This window comes from Melospiza melodia, chromosome 20, assembly GCF_035770615.1.
Source record: "Melospiza melodia melodia isolate bMelMel2 chromosome 20, bMelMel2.pri, whole genome shotgun sequence".
NCBI lineage: Eukaryota > Metazoa > Chordata > Aves > Passeriformes > Passerellidae > Melospiza > Melospiza melodia.
In genome coordinates, this window is record NC_086213.1 from 3,146,708 (window position 1) to 3,171,449 (window position 24,742).

The 24,742-nt window shown below is 48.5% G+C and overlaps 1 protein-coding gene across 1 annotated transcript; it reads left to right on the forward strand.

Annotated features, from left to right (window-relative positions):
- The first annotated feature begins 1,932 nt into the window (after positions 1 to 1,932).
- On the forward strand, positions 1,933 to 24,742 carry FBXO21 (F-box protein 21). The gene is made up of 12 exons (XM_063173579.1): positions 1,933 to 2,167; positions 4,581 to 4,716; positions 7,581 to 7,675; positions 9,346 to 9,467; positions 11,663 to 11,809; positions 12,307 to 12,440; positions 12,667 to 12,803; positions 13,832 to 14,008; positions 14,670 to 14,802; positions 17,751 to 17,941; positions 18,826 to 18,983; positions 23,114 to 24,742. The coding sequence occupies exons 1-12, from the start codon at positions 1,950 to 1,952 to the stop codon at positions 23,290 to 23,292; spliced, it is 1,827 nt and encodes a 608-aa protein (XP_063029649.1). The 5' UTR covers positions 1,933 to 1,949; the 3' UTR covers positions 23,293 to 24,742.

Here is a 24,742-nt window from a genome sequence, read left to right on the forward strand (position 1 = left end):
ACCTGAGGCCACGGAGAAGGCTTCCAAAATGAAATAATAAAACTAAGATAATGAGTGTGGAGTTTGAATAGAAGTGTGAAATATCACATAGTAGAAAACTTAGAGTTTAAGGTTTTAGAATATAGTAATATATAAAAATTACACACACACACACACACACACACACACATATATATATATATATATAAAATTACATTATAATATACAATGCATATAATATTTATAATAATATCTATTTTTTATATATATATATATATATATATATATATAAACAAGATAAAGGTTTTAAGGTGGAAGCTAGTCCTTCTCTTTTACCTTCTTCACAAATTTAAGTAGTATTGTGCAATTAGATAAAAAAAGTCCACATTACAGAACACAGGTAATTAGTTATTAAGTTAAAAATAAAAATAATTTAAGTGTCATTTCTTAATTAGACAGTTTATCCTTAAGAGACCTTATACACATTGATAAGTCTTTTGGTGTATTTTGAGATATTTTTACACATTGATGTGTTTCCTGTGTGCACTCCCTTTTAGGTTTTGATACACATTGATAAGGTCTCCTTTGTGCTCCCCCTTTCAGATATTGATACCCACTGATAAGATCCTCCTTTTGGCACCCCCTTTTCCATATTGATACATTTTGTAAGCCCCCTTTGGGCACCACCTCTGAAGTATTGATACACAGTAGGTATTGATTGGATAAGGTCCCCTTTGGGCACCCCCTTTTCATCATTGATACACACTGATGAGGCCCCTTTTTGGCATCCTTTTTTTGCTATTGATACACACTGATAGGTGTCCTTTTTGGAATCTCCTTTCTGATATTGATACACTTTGATAGGTCCCCCCTGTGCACCCTATTTTCACTATTGGTACGCATCGATGAGGTCCCCTTTTGGCACTCCCTTTCCAATATTGATCACATTGATGAGGCTCCTTTTGGGCAACCTCTTTCTGATATTGATCACACTGATTGGTTCCCTTTTTGGCCCCCATTTCCAATATTGATCATACATTTATGAGATCCCTTTTTGGCACCCTGTTTCTGATATTGATCACACTGATTCGGTCCCTTTTTGGCTCCCATTTCCAATACTGATCACACTGATGCAATCCCTTTTTGGCACTCCGTGTCCAATATTGATCACATTGATGCAGTCCCTTTCTGGCCACTGTTTCCAATATTGATCACATTGATGTATTGGCTCTTTCTGGTCGCCTTTCCCAATACTGATTGCACTCATGTGGTCCCTTTTTGGCACCCCCTTTCCAGTATTGATCACATTGATGAGGTCCCTTTTTAGCACTCCATTTCCAATATTGATCACATTGATCCCTTTCTGGGTGCTGTTTCCAAAACTGATCACACCAATGTGGTCCCTTTTTGGCACTCTCTTTCCAATACTGATCACACCGATGAGGTCCCTTTTTGGCACTCCGTTTCCAATATTGATCACATTGATCCCTCTTTGGCACTCCGTTTCCAATATTGATACACATCGATCCCTCTTTGGCACTCCGTTTCCAATATGGATACACATTGATCCCTCTTTGACACTCCGTTTCCAATATGGATACACATTGATCCCTCTTTGGCACTCCGTTTCCAATAGTGATACACATTGATCCCTCTTTGGCACTCCGTTTCCAATATTGATACACATTGATCCCTTTTTGGCACTCCGTGTCCAATACTGATCACACCAATGCGATCCTTTTTTGGCACTCCGTGTCCAGTATAGATCACGGCGATGCGGTCCCTCTGTGCCCGCCGTTCCCGGTCCCTCTGTGCCCGCCGTGCCCTTTCCGTCCCCGCCGTTCCCGTCACTTGTCAGACGCTCCCTTGCCCGCTCTGCGCTCGCCGCCGCGGCCGCACTTGGCGGACGCTCCCCGGGCCGCCCCTCCCCGGAAGCGCCGGCGGCCCCGGAGCGCAGGTAAACAGCCAAGATGGCGGCGGAGGCCGCGGGCCCGGCGGGGCCCGGCACCGGTAGCGGCAGCGGCGGCGGGACGGGCCTGACGGACCTGCCGGGCGAGCTGCTGGAGCTCATCCTCTGCTGCGACGTGCTGGGCGCCGCCGACATCGGCCGCGTGTCCTGCACCTGCCGCCGGCTGCGCGAGGCGTGCCAGCCCCGCGGCAAGGTGTGGCGGGAGCGCTTCCGCCTCAGGTGGGCAGCGCCGCTCGGCCCGGCCCGCCCGGGCTCGGACGGGAGGGAGCGGGAGGGAACGGGCAACGCCGATGGCCGGGCCGGCCTGGGAGGGTCGCGTGGGGCGGTGGAAGCGGCGCCGTCACCGCCGGATCCCTTCGCGGTGAGCTCCGGCCGGGCCGGCGGTGGCACCGTGCGGGCACCGGGCGGTGCGGTGGGGAGGGAGCTGTAAAGCCAACATTCCACCCTGTGCCACGGGCAGGGACACCGGGTACTGCGGGTGGGAGGCAGCTGAGAAGCCAACATTCCACGGGCAGGGACACCGAGCACTGTGCCAGGCTGCTCCAGGTTTATCCAGCCTGGCCTGGAGCACCTGCGGGGATGGAGAGGCCACGGCTGGGCTGCTCCGAGGGTCCTGCAGGGCTCCCCGCCCTTCCAAATCCCCTGGGAGGGACCAGACTGAGCCTGCTGCTCTCAGGGGATCCTGCTTGGCCCGGGATCAGGTTTGTGGCCCTTTCCACACCAGAGCCCGTGGATCCCCTGCACTGCCAGGGCCAGCACGGATTGGCCTCCCTGAACCCTCCAGAACTCCCAAAGCAGCAGCCAAAACCCATCTCAGGCCTGATGCTGGACAGCAGAGAGGGGTTTCTGCCTGAGGGTTTGGGGAGAGCTGTTCTCACAGATCCCCAGTCCTTGGGATGGGGTTTTGCTGCTGTTCTGTTCCCCCAGGGGCTGTGCTCAGTGGAGCTGTGCATATTTTGGGATCAAGGGTGAGCGTGACACTGTGGTGCTGTGCTGGTCTCAGCAGTCCTGGGGGCAGCTCCCCTCATTCCTGAGGCTGTCCAGGCTCATGTCTTACCTGCTTTTGTCTGTGCTGGCACAGGAAAAGCAGCAGAATTGCTTTCTCTTGCTGCCAGTTGGCTCCTGAAATTCAGCTCAGCCCAAATGTGGGGATTGTCCCCTTTCCCCCCATTTTCACAGGGGTGAAAAAGCTGCTGAGGAATCACAGCTTCCCCCCTGCACCAAGCCATGGCTCTGGGGCTGACTTTCAGCAGTTGAGTGGCTGCAGTTCCTGCAAGTGTCAGCCTGGTTGGGATCCAGCAGCTGGAATGGGATGTGGTGGGTGATTGGCACACGTTTCTCCCCTCCTCTCTCCTTGATAATGGAATTTTTGGCAGGAGGCTTCACCCTGACCTTGCCATCCTGGCTGGATTCCGTTGTGAGCAATGGCAATTTCGTCTTTCCAGAATTCCCGCCGTCCTTCCAAGCCATGAAATTCTCCTTTCTCACCCCAAAATAAAGGACTGTGATGGTTATTGTGAGGTGGCTGCATTTCAGCAGTAGCTGAAAGGCCAGGAATTCATCAGGAGAGAGGTTGTTATGTAATGTGAGGTTATTTGACTTTATTTTGTGGAGACAACTGCAGGGGAGTTTTATTATTAACCAGCAGTGAATACCTTCCAGGTGTGGTTTGGACACTGGTAATGATTATTATACAGGAGGAGTGATTTCTATATTTGGCAAATTAAATATATAAATATATATATAACCTGAAAAGAGCCTAAGACAAAGGAAAATGTTTTGTATAAACCAGTAATAATGATCAGCATTTCAAAATGTGGAATAAATCCTCCAGCAAATGAAAAGAAACCCCTTTCTCTCAGCTTCATTTCCAAAATATTTCCATCTGTGCTGATTCTTGTTCATGTTTCTCACACAAGTGATCCTGGTGTCTTCACAGCAGCAGGAATTGCAGTGCTGGCACCTATTTTATGGCACAAAGCTGTGTTGTGCCAGCACACACCCACTTTATTCAGAAAGGTGCTGCTGACAGCCCCCAAAGCATGCCCTGAAGTTGGATTTTCAGCTGAACGTTGAAATTCTGGATAAGCTGTGAAATGTGTGGTCTTTGAGGCTCAGTAAAGGAGGTGTGAGGTGTTGTTTTTTTTCCAAACAATTATTTCTTGTCTCTTTTCAAACTGCAGAAGCATTTAGCTGTCACAATTTGACTCCAGGTTGTGTTTTCCTCCCCTAGATGTTGCCACCAGCAAGGGCAGTGGAGGGAGCTATGTTTTTAATGAGCTCCCCGAGGTGGTAGGAAGAACACAGGACAGAGAATTCCCCTTCTGTTCAGTGCCAGGTTGGCTTCCTTCTTTGTGGTAAACTCTTTTAATTATAAAACTGAAGCATTTAGGATGTTTAGGCATTGAAATCCTGCAGTGGGAGCCTCCGAAGGCTTCAGGAGAGCTTGCTTTTAAATAATCATTAATGCACAGCTGCAGATGGGGAGTTGTGCTTTGATGTCTGAGGTAATTTAATCCAGTTGAAAGCTGGGCAGTGCCTGGGCTCTGTCTCAGCTCCTCAAATCGTTCTGGAGGTTCTCAGGGAGGTGAAATATTAATGCTGCTGTTGTTTTGTGTGTGTGTGTGTGCAGGTGGCCATCCCTGCTGAAGTACTACAGCCACAGTGACAGTGTCAGCTGGCTGGAGGAGTACAAGGCACGGCACAACGCGGGCCTGGAGGCACAGAGGATTGTGGCCTCCTTCTCCAAAAGGTTCTTCTCAGAACATGTAAGTCCTCCTCTCTTTGTGTGTGTGTGTGCAGCAGCCCTGCCACCTGTCCAATAGAATCATTAATAAAATCATTAATTGGATCATTAAGTTGGAAAAGACCTCCAGGATCAAGTCCTGAACTGCGTTCCTCAGCACCACATCTTCACATTTTCTGAACCCTTCAGTGAACCTTTGAAAAGCCAGAGCTGACATTCCTAAACCCCCTCAGGAAAACAATTCCTGCCCCTCTGCAAGGAGAAGCTGAGAGCAGCACAGTGCAGGTGTCTGTAGGGCTGCTTGTGTTGGTCCCACAGCTTTATATGGACAGAAACCAGAGCTCAGAGAGGCTGAGGTTTCTCACAGCACCCTGGGATGCCATCTCAAGGACACAAAGAACATTACTGCTATTATTGTTATTGTTATTCTTCTTTCTGAAATGTTGGGGCTTGCAAATGATGCAGCCACAAGAGCCCATGTTCCACTTGTGTTGCTCTCACAGCTTTATCTGCTGGACAGAAACCAGGGCTCAGAGGGGCTGAGATTTCTCACAGCACCCTGGGATGACCTCTCAAGGACACAAAGAACATCATTATCATCATTATTATTATTGTTATTATTATTCTTTCAGAAGTGTTGGGGCTTGCAAATGATGCAGCCACAAGAGCCCATGTTCCAGTTGTGTTGCTCTCACATCTTTATCTGCTGGACAGAAACCAGGGCTCAGAGAGGCTGAGGTTTCTCACAGCACCCTGGGATGACATCTTGAGTACACAAAGAACATCATCATCGTCATCATCATCATTATTATTATTCTTCTTTCAGAAATGTTGGGGCTTGCAAAGGATGCAGCCACAAGAGCCCATGTTCTGCCCTTGATCTGCTGCCAGAGGATTTGGGCTAAGCCCAGCACTGGTCCTTGCCCCAACCCAACAGCAGCTGCTGCCAGGAGATTTTCCTTCCAAGGGTCCAGAAAACTGAACTCCTTCAGAGGACAGCAGTGGCACCACTTCCCTAAGCAGCTTGACACCCTTTCAATTAATCAATTTTTCCTAATAACCTACCTAAACCTCCCCAGGAGCACCTTGAGGGTGTTTTCTCAATACTGCCTGAGCATTCACATCACCAGGGTGTATTCTTCTTTAAAAATCCTTAAACCATTCAAAAGTTGTTTATTTCCCTTTTTAAAAATGTTTTTATCTAGTATTTATTATTATTTTCATTAGGAAAAGGTTCTTCTTCCCCCAGAGGGTGCTGAGCACTGCAAAGGCTCCCCAGGGCAGTGGGGACAGTCAGAGGCTGCCAGAGCTCCAGGAGTGTTTGTACAGCACTGCCAAGGATGTGATGGGATTTTGGGATGTCTGTACAGGGTCAGGAGATGAATTGAATGATTCTTGATAGCTTGGAACATTCCATGATTCCATAGTAATTCAAATATTCACCATCATTGATTGTGATCAGTTCTTTTCATTAGTTTATCCTGCCCCTCTCTCCACATCACCTCAACTGTGCACTCAGAGATTTTTATATTTCCTGACTTTCTGTAAAAAGCTGAAACACAGCCAGAAGGGGAGAGAGTTCCAAATCCAGAGGTGTGTGGAGTGCACACACCCTGGGGTTGCATTCAGCCCTGAAAGCTCTTTGCTTTGTGCTGGGAGCTCAGCCCTGGCTCTGGGAATTGTGAAGGCCACAGGGTTTTGTTGACACAAAACACAGCTGCTGTTCTCACTGCAGACCTTGTGCAAGGACGAGTTCTGAGAGCTGTCACAAGCCCTTTGAGTTGAGGAGCAAAGCACAACAGGGCCTCTCAGTTGCAAAGTGTGTTTTTGAAGTTCTCCAGCCAGCCATGACCCTGAAATGCTTCTGTGTTCAGTGGGGAGAAGGTGAAAATGTGGTGTCTCACACTGATGTGCTCATGAGGCAGGAGTTACTTGGCTCTTTGTGGGTTTTGGCAAGCTGTACAGCTGGGTCAGCCTGGAATTGTGTGAAATCAATATAAATACTGCCTGTGACTTTGGCTGAATTCAAAATCCCACACAGGAGCCACTGAACAGCCTCCCTTTTATGGCTCCTGTGCAGAAGGAAGGCAGCAGGGCCAGGTGGGTGTTTGGTGTCTCCTGGCTGCTCTGTTCTGCAGCTGCCAGACATTTGTCCATGGAGAATTGTCACAGCATTAACTGGGAGAAGCAGCTCCTGGATTCCTCCTGTTTTGATCACATATGCAAAGACCATGGAGAGACCATTAAGAAATACCCAAAGGCCTCATGATGAGAACCATCTCCTGTGGGGCCAGAAACTGCAGCTTGATTCCCTGCTCAGAGCTGAGAGGAGAAGGCTTTCAACCTATGCATGAGCCCATATCCTGTAGTGAAAAACTTGAAAGCCTATTTTTTTTTTTTTTTTTACAGTTCAGCCAAAGTTTAAAAAGTAATTCTGAATTCTGGAAGAAAATAGCAATTCTGAATATAGATGCAGAAGTGGTTGTTGCAAAAAATAAAGGCTCCTGCTCTTCATTCCTCCACCCAGGATGAATCTCCTGCACAGGGGGGGTGTATGGAGGGGTTCAGTCAACCACAAGCAGTTGATTCTACCTTAAAATCACTTGCTGCTTGTGCCCATCCTGCGTAAATGTGATTTTGCTGGTGCTGAACTCAGCATCACAGCCTTAAATGCTGTAGAATTGGGCTGAAATTGCTAAGAATGTTCCTGGGGTTCTCAGTGGATTCATAAATCCATGAGTACAGACTGGGAGTATTTGGGGAGCATGAGGTTTTTAAGATCTTTAATAAATTGGGAAAAAAATGGATTAATTTGGTTTTGAGACTTTTTCTGAAGTTATGGGAGAATCTGTTGTGCTGTGCATGACTCCTTGTCTGCTTTGGCAGGTGCCCTGTGATGGATTCAGTGACATTGAGACCCTGGGCTGCCCCAGCCATTTCTTTGAGGATGAGCTGATGTGTATCCTCAACATGGAAGGAAGGTAAGAGAGGGCTGAGAAATTGCAGAGATTTCCCTCTTTCCCCAGTTCCAGGAGAAAAATATCCTGGGTAGTGCCTGACCTCAGCTTCTGCCCTTGGTCACTCATTTAACAACACCCCAGGCTTGCTGAGGCCTGATTTCACAGCAGATTGAGTATTTCCAGAGAAAACCATGGAAACTTTGTCCCACAAGAGGAGATCCTCTGGCTTTGTGGTGCTTTTTGTTGTTTGACAGCTCGAGGCATCTCTTGGGACATATCCCATGCACCCTCAGCTCTGCCTAAGCTGTTCCCATCCTCTTGTTCCTTTTTGATTTAAGCCTGGATCAGTTTGCTGAACTGATTTGCAGGATTAGGTCAGAGCACCAGAAGAAAGTAGAAATCCTTCAGGAATGCCACCATGAATCCCTGTACCCTGAAATTCCAGCTTTTTCTTTCCTTTTCTGAGCTGGGGTAGGTTGGTCCAATTTTTTGTCCCCAGAGAAGCAACTGAGTTGAATTCAGCCACTGCAAAATTTGCAGTTCTGTAAATTATTCAGCCAGGTGGTAAATAAAACTCGTGGGTTTTATCTGCCTGGGTAATCTCATCACCTTGATTAACACTGGGCAAGATGAGTATGTTTATTTGGAGGTTTTATTTGCTTTATTTGAAGGTTTTTCTGCTGCTACCACCTACCCAGGCTGGGTTTGGTGTGATACAAAGCTGTGATAAATGTCCTTAATGGGGCCTAATAGCCTTGATTAGAGGGACTGTTAATAGGGCTTGAAAAAACCCAACTGGAATGGCAATCATCTCATTTTTGCCTTTTCCCATCCATTTTATTGCCTTCTCTATTTGAGCTGGGCCTGAGCATCTCTCATTTGACAACTGGTTAAAAAGCTTTTGAGGCTTTGCACTGGCCAAATGCCTCCCCATAAAGCAGAATTGATGCTAATTACACCCTGATTAAGCTGTAGCCAGTGCCATTCAGGAGCATTAGGCTAAATCATCTCCCTGGAAGATATCCCAACAAAGCAGTTGTCCCTATTGAGGATCCCAGTTTATTGGAAGAAGATAAAAAATGATGAGTTTTGATTGCCCTGCTGTCCAGGAGGATGGAGAGGCTTTAGAAAGTGATGGGGTTTTGCTGTAAAAAGTTTTGGAATTGTATCATCTACAAAGCAACTGTTGATCTCCTCCTGCCTTTTCAGAGCTACAGAGTTGCTTCTCCTCTGGGGAATTTTGGTTTTCTTCTGAATACTATTGGACTGACATTCATGTCCCTCATCAATCCATTTTTAATGCTGAGAGGTTGCTTTAGGAGTGGCTCTGGAGAGATGCAGTCAGACAGAGGGTAATGTTTTATGAATAAAGTACAGGATTTTAATCAGATATTCCTGAGCTCCTTTAATTAGGATCTGTGTTGTTTCCCATGATAATGTATCTCCTCAAAAGGATGTATTGGTGATGGGAGATGATAGGAGCAATGTTTTGCAAGTGGTTTTTTTGTGATAAATTCCTCTCAGCATTCCCCTTCTGGTTTGACTTTCAGTGACAGTGCTTGTTGAGAAAAACAATAACCCAAACTGTAAACTTGTATTAAAACTTAAACCACGTTTTCCAACTTAAACCAACTGTTCACCCTTCAAATACCTATTTAGAGCAATGCTTCCTCTTGTGTTTAACTGTGCAGGAAAGGTCTCACCTGGAAGTACTATGCAAAGAAAATTCTCTATTTCCTACGGCAGCAGAACATACTGAAGAACCTGAAGGAGTATCTGCAGCGCCCCACAGAGCGACAATCCTTCCTGGAGGGTGAGTGCTTGGCACAGAGCCCCTAATGCCAGCTCTCTGTTGTGGTGTGCTGTGATGTCCCATTTTGGCCTTCCAGGTCACTTTCCCAGGTGTGCCTGTGCCTCTCTCCCTTCCCCCTTACCCCCATGCTGAGTGAGTCCTGTCACTCAGGCTGAACATCCCAGCCAGGCGTCGTGTGGTTGGTCAAGTTCAAAGGATGCCCCTATGCCCAGGGGTCATTGGCCTGTCTGGGTGTCATCCCCCCCTGAGACCCTGCCCCTCTCACCTGGTTGGTGGCTCACCTGTCCCTCCCCTCCCCCTGTCCCTGAGCTTAAAAAGGTGATCAGACCATGCGGTCCTTATTCTGTTGGAGCAGTTGCTCACGTTCAGACCTCTGTAACCATGGAATAAACCTCTGGACATTAAACCCTCCAGCAGAATCCTCTCCTTTTTCTCTTCACCATCGCCTGAAGCCATTCCTCCTGAGGTAACGGGGTTCCTAACTAGCCTGGACTTGTTCAGTGCCCAGCTGCAACCACCAGCAAGCCAAGGTATCTCTGGGGTGACACACCACAGTTGCTGCCTTTGGCCCAGCAGCGAGGGTCAGACTGGCCCAGGCACAATCTAACTGGTAATATTGGGAGCCTTTTTCCAATAGCTCTCCTTCCTGCTTTGACTTGTAAGGAGCCTGCCTTGCTCAGATCCAGCAAGCCCTTGCCTAATGACTCAGAGTTCAGGCTGGATTTTGGATGTGTCTGGAATCCTTCCCATCCCCGTTGCATCAAAATGTCAGGATGGCATCAGGTGCTGTGTGCTTGAAAAATCACCCCTGGACAGCTGGGCTGAAGGCACAAAATGGTAAAACACTGGAATCATGAACAAGGTGCTGAGAAAATGAGCTGGAGCTCGGCATCCTCATTACTGACATTGCTGCTGTGGCCCCTGGGCTGATTCCCAGTCAGTTCCCTGCTCTCCCCCTTCCCAGGAGCTCCTCAGATAAGGGCAGGGAGCAAGCAGAGGGAATTGTTGTAGCCTGAGCACTGGGAGTGTCTCAAGAACTGAGTGCTGGACTTTGGTGGGAAACAAATCCAAGTCACATGGTGGGAAGGCACTTACACCTGCTAAGAAAGAAAAAGCTCTTTCTTCTGCTTCTTCTGCTCTTCATGTCATCAGTCTGGTGGATTATTCTTTTTCTGTTTTCTGAATGGCTCAAAAGTTGCCAGGGGCTGTAGAAGAGTCCCTTCCTCTTGGTCCACACTCCAAAATATCCCTGAAAAAGGGTAAAAGAGGCTGTAGCACCAAAGCTGGTTCTTGTTAATGCAATAGGCTTTGAAGAAGGGGCTGTTAGGGAAAGAAGGGAAAGCAAATTTGGCATTTTCTACAAAAAAACAAATTAATTATGAGACTTAGTCATGTGGGTCACAAATATGTGTGGTTTGTCTGCCATGAACATGCCTTTGAAGCACCAGCAGGAAGTGTTTTGGGAATTTCAGCACAGGGAACACTTTGGGGGGACAAGAAGGAGACACAGGGCCCTGCTGAGTTCCTTGATTTACAGACCAGTCATGGACATGCTGACAAAGCCACGTAGCAGGCTGGAAGAGGTATGGTCCATGCAAAATCCTTGCAGCTGATTCCAAAGATTGAAAAGAGGAGACTTTGGAAAGAGCAGTGGTGCCAAGGAGAAGGTTCTGTGAAAAGGAAGTATTTTCCTGGAGGGGCTTGGGCAGGAGGAATACAAAAGCTTCTCCTGTTCTGTGTTGTGTTAGGAAGATGGAGAGCAGGTGTGAAAGAGAAAAATGAATGTAGCTGATAAGGAAATGATGAACAAGGATGATATGGAGGATGTGACAGGGAGCAATCAGAAGTGAGGCAGTTTGGGTGAAGCTGGGATTGTTTCAGGCTCTGAATAAAAATCTCTGTACGTTGGGGCTGTGGTGTGAGCACAAAGCTGGTCAAGCCTGACCCAGCTGCACTCCTGCTCAAGGTACAGAAGCCTTTCAGCATGGTGGAGAGGGCAATACTGAGTTCAGCTGGTAATTTCTCATGTCAGCTCACTCTGTGCATTCTGTGTATCCAGGAGATGACTGCAGGTTCACACACAGAGCTCTGCTGTTCTGCTGCAACCGCTCGCTGCATGCCTGGAATGCAGAGCAGGCTGAACCAAGCCAAGAAAAAACTCAAGTCCTGTTTCTTATGCAGTTTGTTTTTTCCAGGTGCTGTTTTGATTGATCAATACTGTAACCCCCTGTCAGACATCTGCCTGAAGAGTGTCCAGGCTCAGGTGGACGATATCACGGACAAAGTGCGCAAAGTGCTGCGGACCAAGAACCCCAGGCACCCCAGCTTGGCTTCCAAGGCAGGTACTGTACAGAAATGTGCCTTCCTGCAGAGCCTTCCTGCCCCTCTGCACAGCTGGAACAGCTGGGGAGTTGTGGCAGCTGAAAGAGCTGTTGTTTTTATCCCCTGGCAAACAGAATTGTGACATTTACTGAAGCCATCATTCAAGAAACAGCTGTTCAATAGCCCAGGGTTCAGTCCATCTGATGCTGAAAGAATTGGGAGGGGAATTCTATTTTTTTCCCATTTGTCTCTGGGAATCTTATTAGTCCTGTTATCTACAGCTGAGCTGTGGGACTGGGAAACAACCTCTTTACTGCCAATCTCAGAAAATAATCAGTAGAAAGGTGCATGTTTATCATCTCCAAAGGTCAGGCAGCATCTTCCTCCATGGTTTTACAAACACTGAGTAATTTCTGGCTTCCAAGGAGAGACTGAGCCTGCCCATGTGAAGATTTCATTGCATAAAGGTTGAGTGCTCTTGTTTTCTCAGTCTTTGTTTCACTGCATGTGTTTGCAGGAGAGGTTCTCATTCCAGAAGTGGAGCTTCAGAGGCAGGTGCTTGATGCCATGAACTGTGTCCTGTATGAGCAGCTGAAATACAAAGGAAATGAGCTGGATTACTACAATTCCCTGAATTCCTACATTCACCAGGTATGTGTGTGTCAGGCAAAAACGGGGAGGCTGCAAGGCTTGAGGCACTTTATTTGTCTGAATGTAGCCAGACAAGTCATTCTCTGTGAAGAACAACTCTTAAATAAATATGTTGCCCTTCAGTGCATATTCTGTCAAGTTGCATTTTCAGTTGTGAGATCAACCCTTGAAATTCGTGTTTTTCTTAAATCCTGCCTGTGTTTTTTGTCACATTTTTCTCCCCCAGGTTTTGATCCGCAGGACAGGAATTCCCATCAGTTTGTCTGTGCTTTATTTAACAATTGCCAGGCAGCTGGGAGTCAAGCTGGAACCTGTCAACTTTCCCAGCCATTTCCTCCTGCGGTGGTGTCAGGGGAAAGAAGGGTGAGTGACCTGCTGAACTCTGAAATTGTGCCCACAGTGACAAAAACCAGAACTTATTTACAGCTCCAGACCTGTGTGAGAGTGTTTAATTGTGTTCCATCTGCCTGTACAGAGGGGAAAATCAGATGTTTAGGAAAGTTTTCCTAGAACTCAGCTGCTGTGGCTGAATAATAACAGATTTCCTGCTCTAGACCTAGAGGAGAGTGTTAAAATTATTTTGCACATGGAATTATAACCTACACAGAGGGAAAAAACATGTCTAGGAAAGTTTTCCTAGAACTCAGTTCTGCTGCTGCTGAATGGTAACAGATTTCCTGAAATAATAGTACCCATGAGGTGATGGAAAAAAAGGAAAGGTACCAGGTAGTCTCTGTTTAGGAGGGAGCTGAGAAATGAAGATTTTCCTAGAATTCAGTTCTGCTGCTGCTGAATAATAACAGATTTCTTGCTCTAGACCTAGAGGAGAATGTTTAATTATTTTCCACATGGAATTATAACCTATGCAGAGGGAAGAAACATGTTTAGGAAGGTTTTCCTAGAACTCTGTTCTGCTGCTGCTGGATAATAACAGATTTCCTGAAATAATAATACCCATGAGGTGATGTGAGAATTATGGAAAAGAGAGAAGGTCCCAGGTAGTCTCTGTTCAGGAAGGAGCTGAGAAATGAAGATTTTCCTAGACCTCAATTATGTTGCTGCTGAATGTTAACAAATTTCTTGCTCTAGACCTAGAGGAGAACATTTAATTATTTTCCACATGGAATTATAACCTATACAGAGGGAAAAACCAGATCTTTAGGAAAGTTTTCCTAGAACTGCTGGATAATAACAGATCTCCTGAAATAATAATACCCCAGAGGTGATGTGGGAATTATGGAAAAGAGGAAAGGTACCAGGTAGTTTCAGTTCAGGAGGGAGCTGAGCAATGAAGGACACAGGTTGGAAGTGTTGAAGGAAGAACAGAAACGGCAAACCCTGCTTTTCCACGAGACCCTGCTCACAGTTTGTGCTCTGTGTCACCTCCTCAGGAGCACAGATATTTTTGACTACACCTACATTGATGCCTTTGGGAAGGGGAAGCAGCTGACAGTGAAGGAGTGCGAGTACCTGATCGGGCACCACGTGACAGAGGAGTTCTATGGGGTGGTGACCTCCAAGGAGGTCCTGCAGCGCATGGTGGGGAACCTGCTGAACCTTGGCAAGAGGTGAGCTGAGGGTCCAAACCCTGGGGAAAAGGAGCTGGGCTGCATTATCTGCATGTCCTTCCAAAAGGAGTCACTCATCTCATGAGGTCCTGAAAATTCCATGCGTCACAGGGCATTTTAATCACCTGCATCTGGGTGGAAACAAAAATATTTAGTGAAACAAGTTCCTCTCAAGAAAATAGACAAGATGTTTTATTTTCTCTGTGAAAAGCTGATAGGGACTGTCCACCTTGAAAACAGAGCCTTTTTCTGTCACGTGGTAAGCACAACCCCCATGTTCAAATGAGCATTTTCAGAGATCCTGTTGGTGTGTAGAACATCAAGTTTTGATTCCAAATCCTCCTGATAATCCCTTTCCTGAATATCCACAGACAGACTCCCAGGAGTGAAAGGATTGTTGTAGGTGTCAGGGGAACAAAAGGCTTGGAGAGTGAATTCTCTGACCCGGGAGAAGAGCAGTGGGTGGGAGGGCAGAGTTCAGTGATCAGGTGTGGAGTGCTTTTCCTTGCAGCAGGCTGATGTGGTGGGTGACAATCCCTGCTGGAATCACTGCTGTGAGCATGCTGGACCTGCAGCACCATTGTGGGCACTCCCCCTGTCCCTGGGAGTTCTGGGGACAGGGTTGCAGAGCCTCACAGGTGAATTTCCTTCCTGCTGGCAGAGAGAGCACTGACCAGTCCTACCAGCTCCTGAGGGACTCCTTGGACCTGTACCTGGCCATGTATCCAGACAATGTGCAGCACCTCATGCTCCAGGCCAGGTTGTACTTCCACCTGGGAATCTGGCCAGAAAAGGTACCTGGGCACTCAGGGGAATGCTCTGGGGAAGGCTGAGCACTATCAACACTGGGTTATTGATTCCTGGGCTATGTCAGCCTGCATTACAGTCTGCCACAATTTGTTTCTGTAATAAATGCAGTTGGAGGAGTTCTCACATTGCAGGGAATCAATTTGAAGCAGGGAGAGAGGATTATTCTTGACTGTTTGTCCTGGGGGAGGCTTTGGAGCAGCTTTGAGTCATAATTTATGATTTACAGCTTGTCTTGTAACCAACACCATGGACTGTGAGTTCTTAGAGCATCCTGTGCCTAAATTGTGGTAAAACTCCTGCTGGGCTCCTGGAAAAAGAGCAATTACCTTCTCAGAAAACTTTAGAAAGTTATCTTTTATAAATAAAACCAAAGCTGTGCTCCCAACTTTGGCCACACAGTCTGTGGAAAAGCAGCTTGATATTCCTGTCCTTGGAATTCCTTTTACTTCAGGATAACAATTCCTGTTATCTTGGTAATGTGGGAAGGAAGGTGCTGAGCTTTACAGGTTGTCTGGATCATCCAAGTTACAGGGAAGAGCCTGTAACTCAAAAAAATCTGATTTTTTTAGTGTGTCACTGCAGCACAGAGGTTTTTCCTACTCAGAATTCCCTGTGCTGGTTCAGTGGAGCCTGTACCAGTTCCATCTGTGAGGTTTGGGAAGGGGACAGGAATATTGGCTGGACAGCTGAGCAGAAGCAAAGCTCTTCCCACCAAATCAACTGGAACAGGATGCTGGAGAAGCTCCCTCCTTCCCTTTGAAGAGCAAACTGTGCTAAGCTTGACCTTCCTTTCTTAAGGCAGCAAATTTTAGGGTCAGCACAGAAAAACCAGCACCAAAAAATTGTGTATGAGAGGGGACTCAGTGAGCTGGACATAAATAGGGAACACTGAAAGATCTTCCTGGCACTCAGGGCAGTTTGGAGAGCACCAGATTTGGATTTGCAGCCCCCCAGAACACAGAACCCAACACCAGGGCTGAGTTTTACTGAGTTTTCCTGAGCTCTCTGCACCAGCTGCAATGGAAATGAGCAAATTTGGATTTTTCAGGACTGTATCCAGTCGTTCCAGGCTGTCAGGCAGGATTGCAGCTAAGCAGAGAGAATGCTGTGTCTGACAGGACACAATGTACCAGCTTTGACAGGAGCTGCCAGATTTATGGATGGCTTGGAAATCTAAAAAGTCCTGCAGAGCTGCACTTCATGTTGCCCCAAATATTTGTAAATAACAGTAAATAAAACTCCCAAAAATCTCTGGCAGCTGGGGTTACTTCTTCCTATAGGATTTTTCAGGATTTTCACATCCTTCTTAATTCTTAATAGAATTAAAGTGGCCAAGAAGCCTGAGCTGTGTTTCTTCTCATGAATTACTCACTTGTCCTTTATTTAAATTGATTTTCCTCGATTTTTGGCTGCTGTTCATGCTGAACAGCCTGAGATTTCCATTCCTCTTCTGCTGCTGCTCTGAACTTAATGAACAAACCTATGATCAAGGAGACAATCCTTTTGCCAGGTGCCAAAATGTGGCAGATTTGGGGACTTGATGTATTTGATGTTGAGACAGATATCTGTCTTTTCTCATCATGTTTACATAACAGATTGGGGTTTTTTCCTTGCTTTTACCAAAAAATTTAAATTTGCTTTGCCTGCATCTCACAAACTCAGCAGCAGGTGCTCTGATGTTGTGCCAGAGGGTGTTGGGAGGCTGGAATTGTGGATGTGCAGACCTTGCTTTGTGTTTTTTAGTCATCCTGAGACAAGCAGCTTTTCTGTCTTGTTCCATGGGGAAGCATCATGGAGGTTATTTCCATTTCCTCCTGTGCTGCCCCATTTTTGCTCCTCACAGACATGCTGAGAGCTCTTTTAAGTTAAAATATTAGTTCTCAAGAACACCAGAAGTCACCTGGAATCACTTCCCAGCAGCATTTTTGGGACATTGGGAACTCATGACCAGAAACTTTGAGAGGTGCTCTGTGGGCACTAAAGAGGATATGATGAACTTGTGGGGCTGAGTTTTTAAGGAGCTGCTGAGCTCTCCAGTGCCTTTCCTGAAGCTGGGAGCTTTACAAAGAGAAAAGGAGTAAGAACAGGCTGTGTGCAGGCTGAGCATGAAGCTGTGGCAGAGAACAGTGTGGAAGAGGTTGTGGCAGCTCTCAGGGCACTCACATGCAGCAATTCATCTGTATGTGTTTATGTCTGGGTCTGAAAAGAGAGCTGTCTGCTGAGGAAGGCAGGAGCCTCCCCTGAAATGGAAAATGCAAACCTCCTCCCTCCAAACTGTTATAATTTTGAAATTAAGGGGCTCTCAAGCAAAGGTATGGGAATAGGTTCTTTACTAGGAAAATTAAAAATACAAATGCAATAGTACAAACAAAAAAACAACAGTGACAGAGTCAGAATAGGAGCTGACTCCTGTGTGTCAGGGGGTGTCCCAGCCCCATGCCATGGGGGCTCAGCCCTCCTGCAGTGCCAGCTGTGGCTCTGCTGCAGCAGGGATCCTGCACAAGGGGGGAGTTTTCCTCTGCAGCTCCAGGGCTGCTGCAGATGGGCCTGGGCTCCCTCTGGCCATGCAGGGCAGCAGAAAGCTGCTCCTCTGGCAGTGCAGGGGGCAAAGGCTGCTGTGCTGTGCCAGGCTCAGATTGGATCCAGGCAGGAATGCTTGGCTCCTCCCCTGGGCGCAGCATCTCCCCATGGGATGCTGGGATTGGATCAGCCCTGCAGGGACACTCAGTGGCCATGGACAGCAGAGATCTCCTGGAGGGAGGGTTGGCTGTGGGAGAGATAAAGAAAAAACTGCCCCAGGAACAGCAGAGACCTGCCCCAGCTCTGACAGATAGCAGTAGAATACACAGTTACATCTTCTAACCTAACACAGTTTATAAGTTGTGCTGATGCAGGGAGATGTCCTGACCCTGTTTTTGCTGTGGTTTGGAAGGTCCTGGACATCCTGCAGCACATCCAGGCCCTGGACCCATCCCAGCATGGAGCTGTGGGGTACCTGGTGCAGCACACCCTGGAGCACATCGAGCGGCGCAAGGAGGAGCTGGGCCCCGAGGTCAAGCACCGCTCGGATGAGAAGCACAAGGAGGTTTGCTTCTCCATTGGGCTCATCATGAAACACAAGAGGTGAGCTGGGAGCATTCCCCAGAGTCAGCTCTGTAGCAGCAGAGCAGAAGGGTTTGAGCTGACAGCACTGGGATGTGGTTAGTGCCAAGGAGGAGTGGGAAATGCCAGGCACGTGCGTCTGTCCCGTGCAGGAAAATGGGGGAGGCTCTGGGAGTGTCTGGGGAGAGCAAATGTTTGCACTACAGAGAGCCTGACTTGTCTGAGTCATCCTCTGTCACACAGGTAACATCCCACAGCACAGAGCTCTCCAGGAAACAGCAGCAATCACTTAATGAGGGACTGTGCCACAGAGTCAACTTCAGAATCGATTCTGATATTCCCAGGACAGTTTGTGGATGTTTCCCTGCACTCTCATTCCCTGTTCTGCCTGCACTGTGTTGCTTTGGCCACGCCTCTGACTCCTCAAGACATCCAGAGCATATTTGAGGGGTATCAGCAGTGATAGTTACAGCACCTCACACTTAACCCCATGAATATTCTGTAAATAGTGATGGCTTTGTTCTCAGTGTTGAGGTTGCCATGTCTGTGTGATGAGCACAGAAGTAGTTGCACAGCCCAGCAGGATGATTGATCCTTCCTTATTTCTTCCTTCCTCTTCTGGCTGCTGACTTCCAGGCTCTTTGCCATTCTCTTTTCTTGCTCACATTTGGTTTTCCTTTGTCTTGTGCTGTTTATTCCTGTCTGTTTATCCAGCCATTCAAAGTCACTTCCCTCCACCTCAGAACACAAAGTCTTTCTGAATTGTTTTTTTCTCCCTCTTGCTCCTCTCCTCCTTGTGCCAGCTCTCAGGAGAGGTTCCTATCCTGTTTGTGCTCTCTTAATCTTGAGGAAAAAGAGCTGGCTCTGGAGTCCCCACAGCCTTTGTGTGCAATTTCTTGACTCAGGTATGGCTACAACTGTGTGATTTATGGCTGGGACCCTGCCTGCATGATGGGCCACGAGTGGATCCGGAACATGAACGTGCACAGCCTCCCCCACGGCCCCCACCAGCCCTTCTACAACGTCCTGGTGGAGGATGGCTCCTGCAGATATGCTGCCCAAGGTGAGCAGGGGCTCCTGTGGGCACTCTCTGCCCACATCAGGACAAAAGGATGCTTCAGTGATTAATTAGGTGTGGTTAATGAAGCTTGTAAAGGTGGAGGTAGGAAGGAAATGATCCTGAGTCATGGCCTGCTCTGTTTGCTCTCCATGAAGTCAGCACTGCTGGGCTGGCCATGAAAACTCACTCTGGTGTGGTCTCCTCTTGCCCCAGGAGGGTTTTGGACACTCTGGTGGTGTGAACCTTGATTACTGCTTTGGGAGAAATAATTCAGCCTCTGCTGGAGGCTGAAGGTCAGTCAGCAGCTCCTGACAGCTGTGCCTTGCACAGAACCTGGAAATGGGATTTAGTGAGGGGTTGTGGCCAGGACATGGTTCCGGCCACTGTCACATGCCAGGATCCCAGGGGACACAGGTCACCTGGCTGTGAGTGCCACCTTTAACCAGAACAAAAAGGAATGTCTCTTCACAAGTGCAGGGAGGTGTAGAAATCTCAATGTCACATGTGTTTTATGCAACAAACCATAAGAGGAAGCTCTTGTCTGGTGGTCAGAGTGTGTGGTTGGGACACAGGAAGAACTGTTGAACTGAGCTTCTGAAGAAAATTACAAAAGAGGAGCACATGTGTGACTCTGTACAGTGGAAAAATGTTCATTTGCCTCATGTTTGTGTTCCCTCTGTGTCACAGAGGTCCCATCCAGGCAGGGTGGCTGCACAGCCAGAGTGTGTTTGGCTAAGGGAAGATGTGGAAGCTGCTGGAGGGACAATGCTGACCAAAATGCCCTTTCCCTGGGTTCTCCCTCATGTTCTGTCCCCTGAGTGTGACAGGAGGTGTGACAAGAGGTGCTTTTACAGGCAGGGACACTCCTCCCTCTGTAGATCTAAAGTGCAGGTGTTTCCCACTGTCCTGAAATTGGCTTTTTTATATTCAGAAGTCCAGAAAGATGAAGTGGCAAATTCTGATGGCTCAGATCAGGCAGGGCTTGGCCTCAGAGAGTCTTAAACTCATGTGCTATGAGTTGATATTAAAATGTGCATCTTGGTAATTACCTAATCAGGTAATTGTCCCCAGTGCTGCTGGGGCTGAGTCATCACTTATCTTGTGTCTAATGATGTTTAAACAAACAGAACCCTGTCTGGTCCCACAGTTCTTGCAGGGTAGGCTGACACTGTTATCTCTGTGTAGGAGACACTGCTATCACTGCATCTCTGTGGCCTGCAAGAGTTCTGATACTGCTGGGGAGAAGTGAAGGGTTTGTTCTTGCTGCTATTGATATCCCTTCTAAAACATCCTCAGATCATTTGGGAAGGATTATTTCATATCCTCCTGACCTGACTCTGGGGAGGGAGAGAGAGATTTTGCTGAAAGAATCCTAAACAAATCCTCATGTGGAGTTTAATTTAACCAGCTCAGAAATAACCCCAAGCTTATTATAGATAAATGTACCTCAGTTTGAGGCCTTCCTGTAAATCTGTGGGTTGAGTGCAGTTAATTCCAAACTGCTGTGTTCTTCAGGGAGTTTGGTACCTGTCCACTCTTGTCTATGTTTTGTTTGCTTTGTGACAGCACAAGAGGGAGATCTGTGGCTCAAAACTGCTTGTCAGCACCTTTGGGAGGCTCCCACCTTGTGCTGAACTCGCCTGTGTCAGCCTGTTCCCCTGCCAGCTGCTGTTTTATCCCTGCAGCCTCATCCCTGCAGCTCCGTTCGTGCAGCTCCCCATCCCTGCAGCCCCATCCCTGCAGCTCCTGAGCACAGCTCCATCCCTGCAGCTCCTGAGCACAGCTCCATCCCTGCAGCTCCTGAGCACAGCTCCATCCCTGCAGCTCCCCATCCCTACAGCAGCCTCATCCCTGCAGCTCCCCATCCCTGCAGCTCCTGAGCACAGCTCCATCCCTGCAGCTCCCCATCCCTGCAGCTCCATCCCTGCAGCTCTCCATCCCTGCAGCTCCATCCCTGCAGCTCTCCATCCCTGCAGCTCTCCATCCCTGCAGCTCCTGAGCACAGCTCCATCCCTGCAGCAGCCCCATCCCTGCAGCTCCCCATCCCTGCAGCACCATCCCTGCAGCCCCATCCCTGCAGCTCCCAGCTCAGCTCCCAGCTCAGCCATGCTGCTGCAGAGCACTCAGCAGTGCAAATTGTTTTTCCGCAGTGGTGCAGTATCCAGAAAGGTTCTTTGCAAGCCTCTAGGACTGCACCAAGCTGCTTGAGGCATGGAAAGCTCTGGTGCTGCTGGCTGCACACCCTGGCATGCAGCAGCTTCAAAGAGCCTGCATGGATTAATAGGAATTCTCTGTTCCCACTAATGAACTGGATTTCAGAGACAGATTATTCCTGAATGACGTTCCCTGCACCCCAGCTCGTTCTGCCCTGCCCAAAGTCAGTCTTTGATCCTGATGCAGCTTTTTTGTTCCCTAGCTAATACTACCTGTTTTATCTGGCAGTGTGCTGGAAAAAAATGACATCATTTGGGGAGTGCTGCAGGGCTCCAGCCCGTGGGATTTACTCCCAGCTCCTGCTCTGCACTGACACTGCAGAGCTGAGCAGCCCTTGGGGTTCAGTGTTCAGGAGTCACCTTTGGGGTTCAGGGGGCACCTTTGGGGTTCAGCATTCAGGGGTCACCTTTGGGGTTCAGTGTTCACAGATCACCTTTGGGGTTCATGTTCAGGGTTAACCTTTGAGGTTCAGGGGTCACCTTTGGGGTTCATGTTCAAGGGTCACCTTTGGGGTTCAGTTTTCAGGGGTCACCTTTGGGGTTCATGTTCAGGGGCCACATTTGGAGTTCAGGGGTCACCTTTGGGGTTCATGTTCAGGGAACACCTTTGGGGTTCAGGGTTAACCTTTGGGGTTCAGTGTTCAGGGTTAACCTTTGGGGTTCATGTTCAGGGTTAACCTTTGGGGTTCAGGGGTCACCTTTGGGGTTCATGTTCAAGGGTCACCTTTGGGGTTCAGTGTTGTTTAACTCTTGTGCCCAATCAGGTTTTCTGGAGGAAAGAAGCTACTGTGGGAAATATTAAATGTGTCCTTCTTAGGGTTTATCACTGGGGAACTTTGGATTTAGGGAAGTTTGTTTTGCTGGAGGCACAGGCTGGGCTTTGGCATGGTGGAAACACAAGCTGAGGGAGGAAGGTGGGCTCACCTTGGAGCATTTGAGGGGGATCTCTCCTCAGACAGATCCCTCCCAGGGCTGTGAGGGATTAGAGGTGCAGAGCTCACTGCAGCAGCTTCTCCCCATGCTTACAGCTGAGTCCTGTGACCAGCAGAGTGGGAGCAGCACCCTGCTCCTCCAGCCCAATGCCAGGCAATCCAGGCACAAACCAGTTTGCCATGTCCCTGGTGAGTGGGGCCATCAGGAGTGAGGCTCTGTGAGCACTCACACTGACCTGCTCTGCCCATTTTCCTGCATTAGGGTATTTTTTCCTTTCACGCACCAGATTTGGTGTTTCTAGAGACACAAACTGTTGTGGTGTGCTGTAATGTCCCATTTTGGCCTTCCAGGTCACTTCCCCAGGTGTGCCTGTACCTCTCTCCCTTCCCCCTTGCCCCCATGCTAAGTGAGTCCTGTCAATCAGGCTGAACATTCCAGCAAGGCGTGGTGTGGTTGGTCAAGTTCAAAGGATGCCCCTGTGCCCAGGGGTCATTGGCCTGTCTGGGTGTCATCTTCCCCTGAGACCCTGCCCCTCTCACCTGGTTGGTGGCTCACCTGTCCCTCCCCTCCCCCTGTCCCTGAGCTTAAAAAGGTGATCAGAGCATGCGGCCGGGTTCTGTTGGAGCAGTTGCTCACGTTCAGACCTCTGTAACCATGGAATAAACCTCTGGACATTAAACCCTCCAGCAGAATCCATCCTTTTTCTCTTCACCATCGCCTGAAGCTATTCCTCCTGAGGTAAACGGGGTTCCTAACAAGCCTGGACTTGTTCAGTGCCCAGCTGCAATCTCCAGCAAGCCAAGGTATCTCTGGGGTGACACACCGCAGTTGCTGCCTTTGGCCCGGCAGCGAGGGTCAGACTGGCCCAGGCACAATCTAACTGGTAATTTTGGGAGCCTTTTTCCAATAACAAACAAAGCCTGAGAGATGCCCAGGGTCATGCCCTGCTGTTCTGTGGGGGTAACTGCTGCTTCCCTTCCCTGGCAGAGAACCTGGAGTACAACTCTGAGCCTCGGGAGATCCCTCACCCCGACATCGGCCGCTACTTCTCCGAGTTCACCGGCCTGCACTACCTGGCCAACACCGAGCTGGAGATCCGCTACCCCGAGGATCTGGAGCTCACCCGAGCCACGGTGCAGAAGATTTACAGCTCAGGGAAGGAGTGAGTGCCAAAGGCAGCCTGGGGACAGAAGCAGCTGGAGTGTAGCTTTACCCTCTCTGCAGAACTTGCGTGGGAAGCAAGTTTGGTGACAATCCTTTGGCTTAATGCATTGAAAACTGCACTGAACTTGGAAACTGGTGCTACAGCATCTTCCCGTTGTCTGCCTGGCCCAGGGGCACGGGGACACTTTGGGACTTGAGGCCCAGCAGGAGGATCTTGCAGGGACAGCTGTGCCAGGAGCGTTGTCCTTGGGAAGGATGTGCACATTCTGCTCCTTCTGTGGTGGCCTTAGGTCAGCACAGCATGATCCTGGTGTGGAATATGGAGGAATCCCCTCTTCCAGAGAAGGAAGTGGCTTGTCCTGGCAGTATTTTTGTTTGGCTGTGTCTGTCTGGTTTGGTTTGAGTGTGTATCCCATGCAGGCAATAGTTTTTAAAGTCTCTCACGTTTCGTTGTTGTCTTCTCCGGTCTGAATTTCTGGGTCAGGTATTGCTTCACCTCTGTAGTCTGATTGTTCCTAGAGCTACTGTTCCAATCCTGAATATCCTCCTGGGCCTGGCAATATCCTCATGGGCCTGGGAAGGAGCTCCAGCCACAAAACCAGCAGCAGTGAGGCTGGTGAGCAGTGCTGACCCCGGGGCCAGGTGGCCACCTCACCAACAGCAGAGACTCCAACAGCAGAGGAGGAGCTCCTGGCCCTTTCCATGCCTGCTGAACACACCCAGCCCATGTCCTGACCTTGTTCTTCACTCTGTCCATCCTGTGTGTCCAAGGTGGGATCCGTGGCACAGCCATGAGTGCTCCCAGAGGAGCTGGAGCCTCTGCTGGGACCTTGAGTGACTTGGATGGACGCGGAGCTGCCGCTCGCTGCCATCCCCAATTTATTTTTTCCAATAGGTATTTATGCAATACATGGAATGATGACTGGAACCTGGCCATCCCTGGAGTCAGCCAAAGCATTATGGAAGCAAGATGTTAATTGCTGCAGCTTGAGGCCTTCTACCTTCTTGCCAAAAGAAAACTGATTCTAGGGGGGTGCAGGCTTGGCTGCCTACAAGGGAAGAGCTTTAGCAGCTGGAGGCACAAGACTTTTAACCTTGACTGAAAGGCCCAGACAGAACCACTGCAGAAGAGGATTTCCTCTGGGCTCAGGGGCTGTGGGGTGCAGAGGGACACAGTGTTTGTGCATATCTTTGTGGTTTCTGAAGCAATGTGTGTAGAGTAGCTGCCGCTCGTGTCTCCTGTCACTGTCCACTGGCAACACAGTAATTCTTCTCTCTGAGCTGACAATTAGGGCCCTGTAGAGGTAGGTGGATGCTCTTTAGTCTCTTATGCACTACAGGTATCTCCATGTGGAATCACAGCCCTCCTCTCCAGCAATGCCTGCCCTGCATGTCACCTCCTGCAACTCTGAGCACTGGTTTGCTGTGGAAATAAATGCTGAGAGCCCAGCA

Excerpts from the sequence above, each read along its gene's own strand:
- FBXO21 (XM_063173579.1), top strand. The coding sequence starts at position 1,950 with ATGGCGGCGGAGGCCGCGGGCCCGGCGGGGCCCGGCACCGGTAGCGGC. Across the intron at positions 9,468-11,662 it reads GCGACAATCCTTCCTGGAGG|GTGCTGTTTTGATTGATCAA; the intron begins GTGAGTGCTTGG and ends TGTTTTTTCCAG. Across the intron at positions 18,984-23,113 it reads CTGCAGATATGCTGCCCAAG|AGAACCTGGAGTACAACTCT; the intron begins GTGAGCAGGGGC and ends CTTCCCTGGCAG.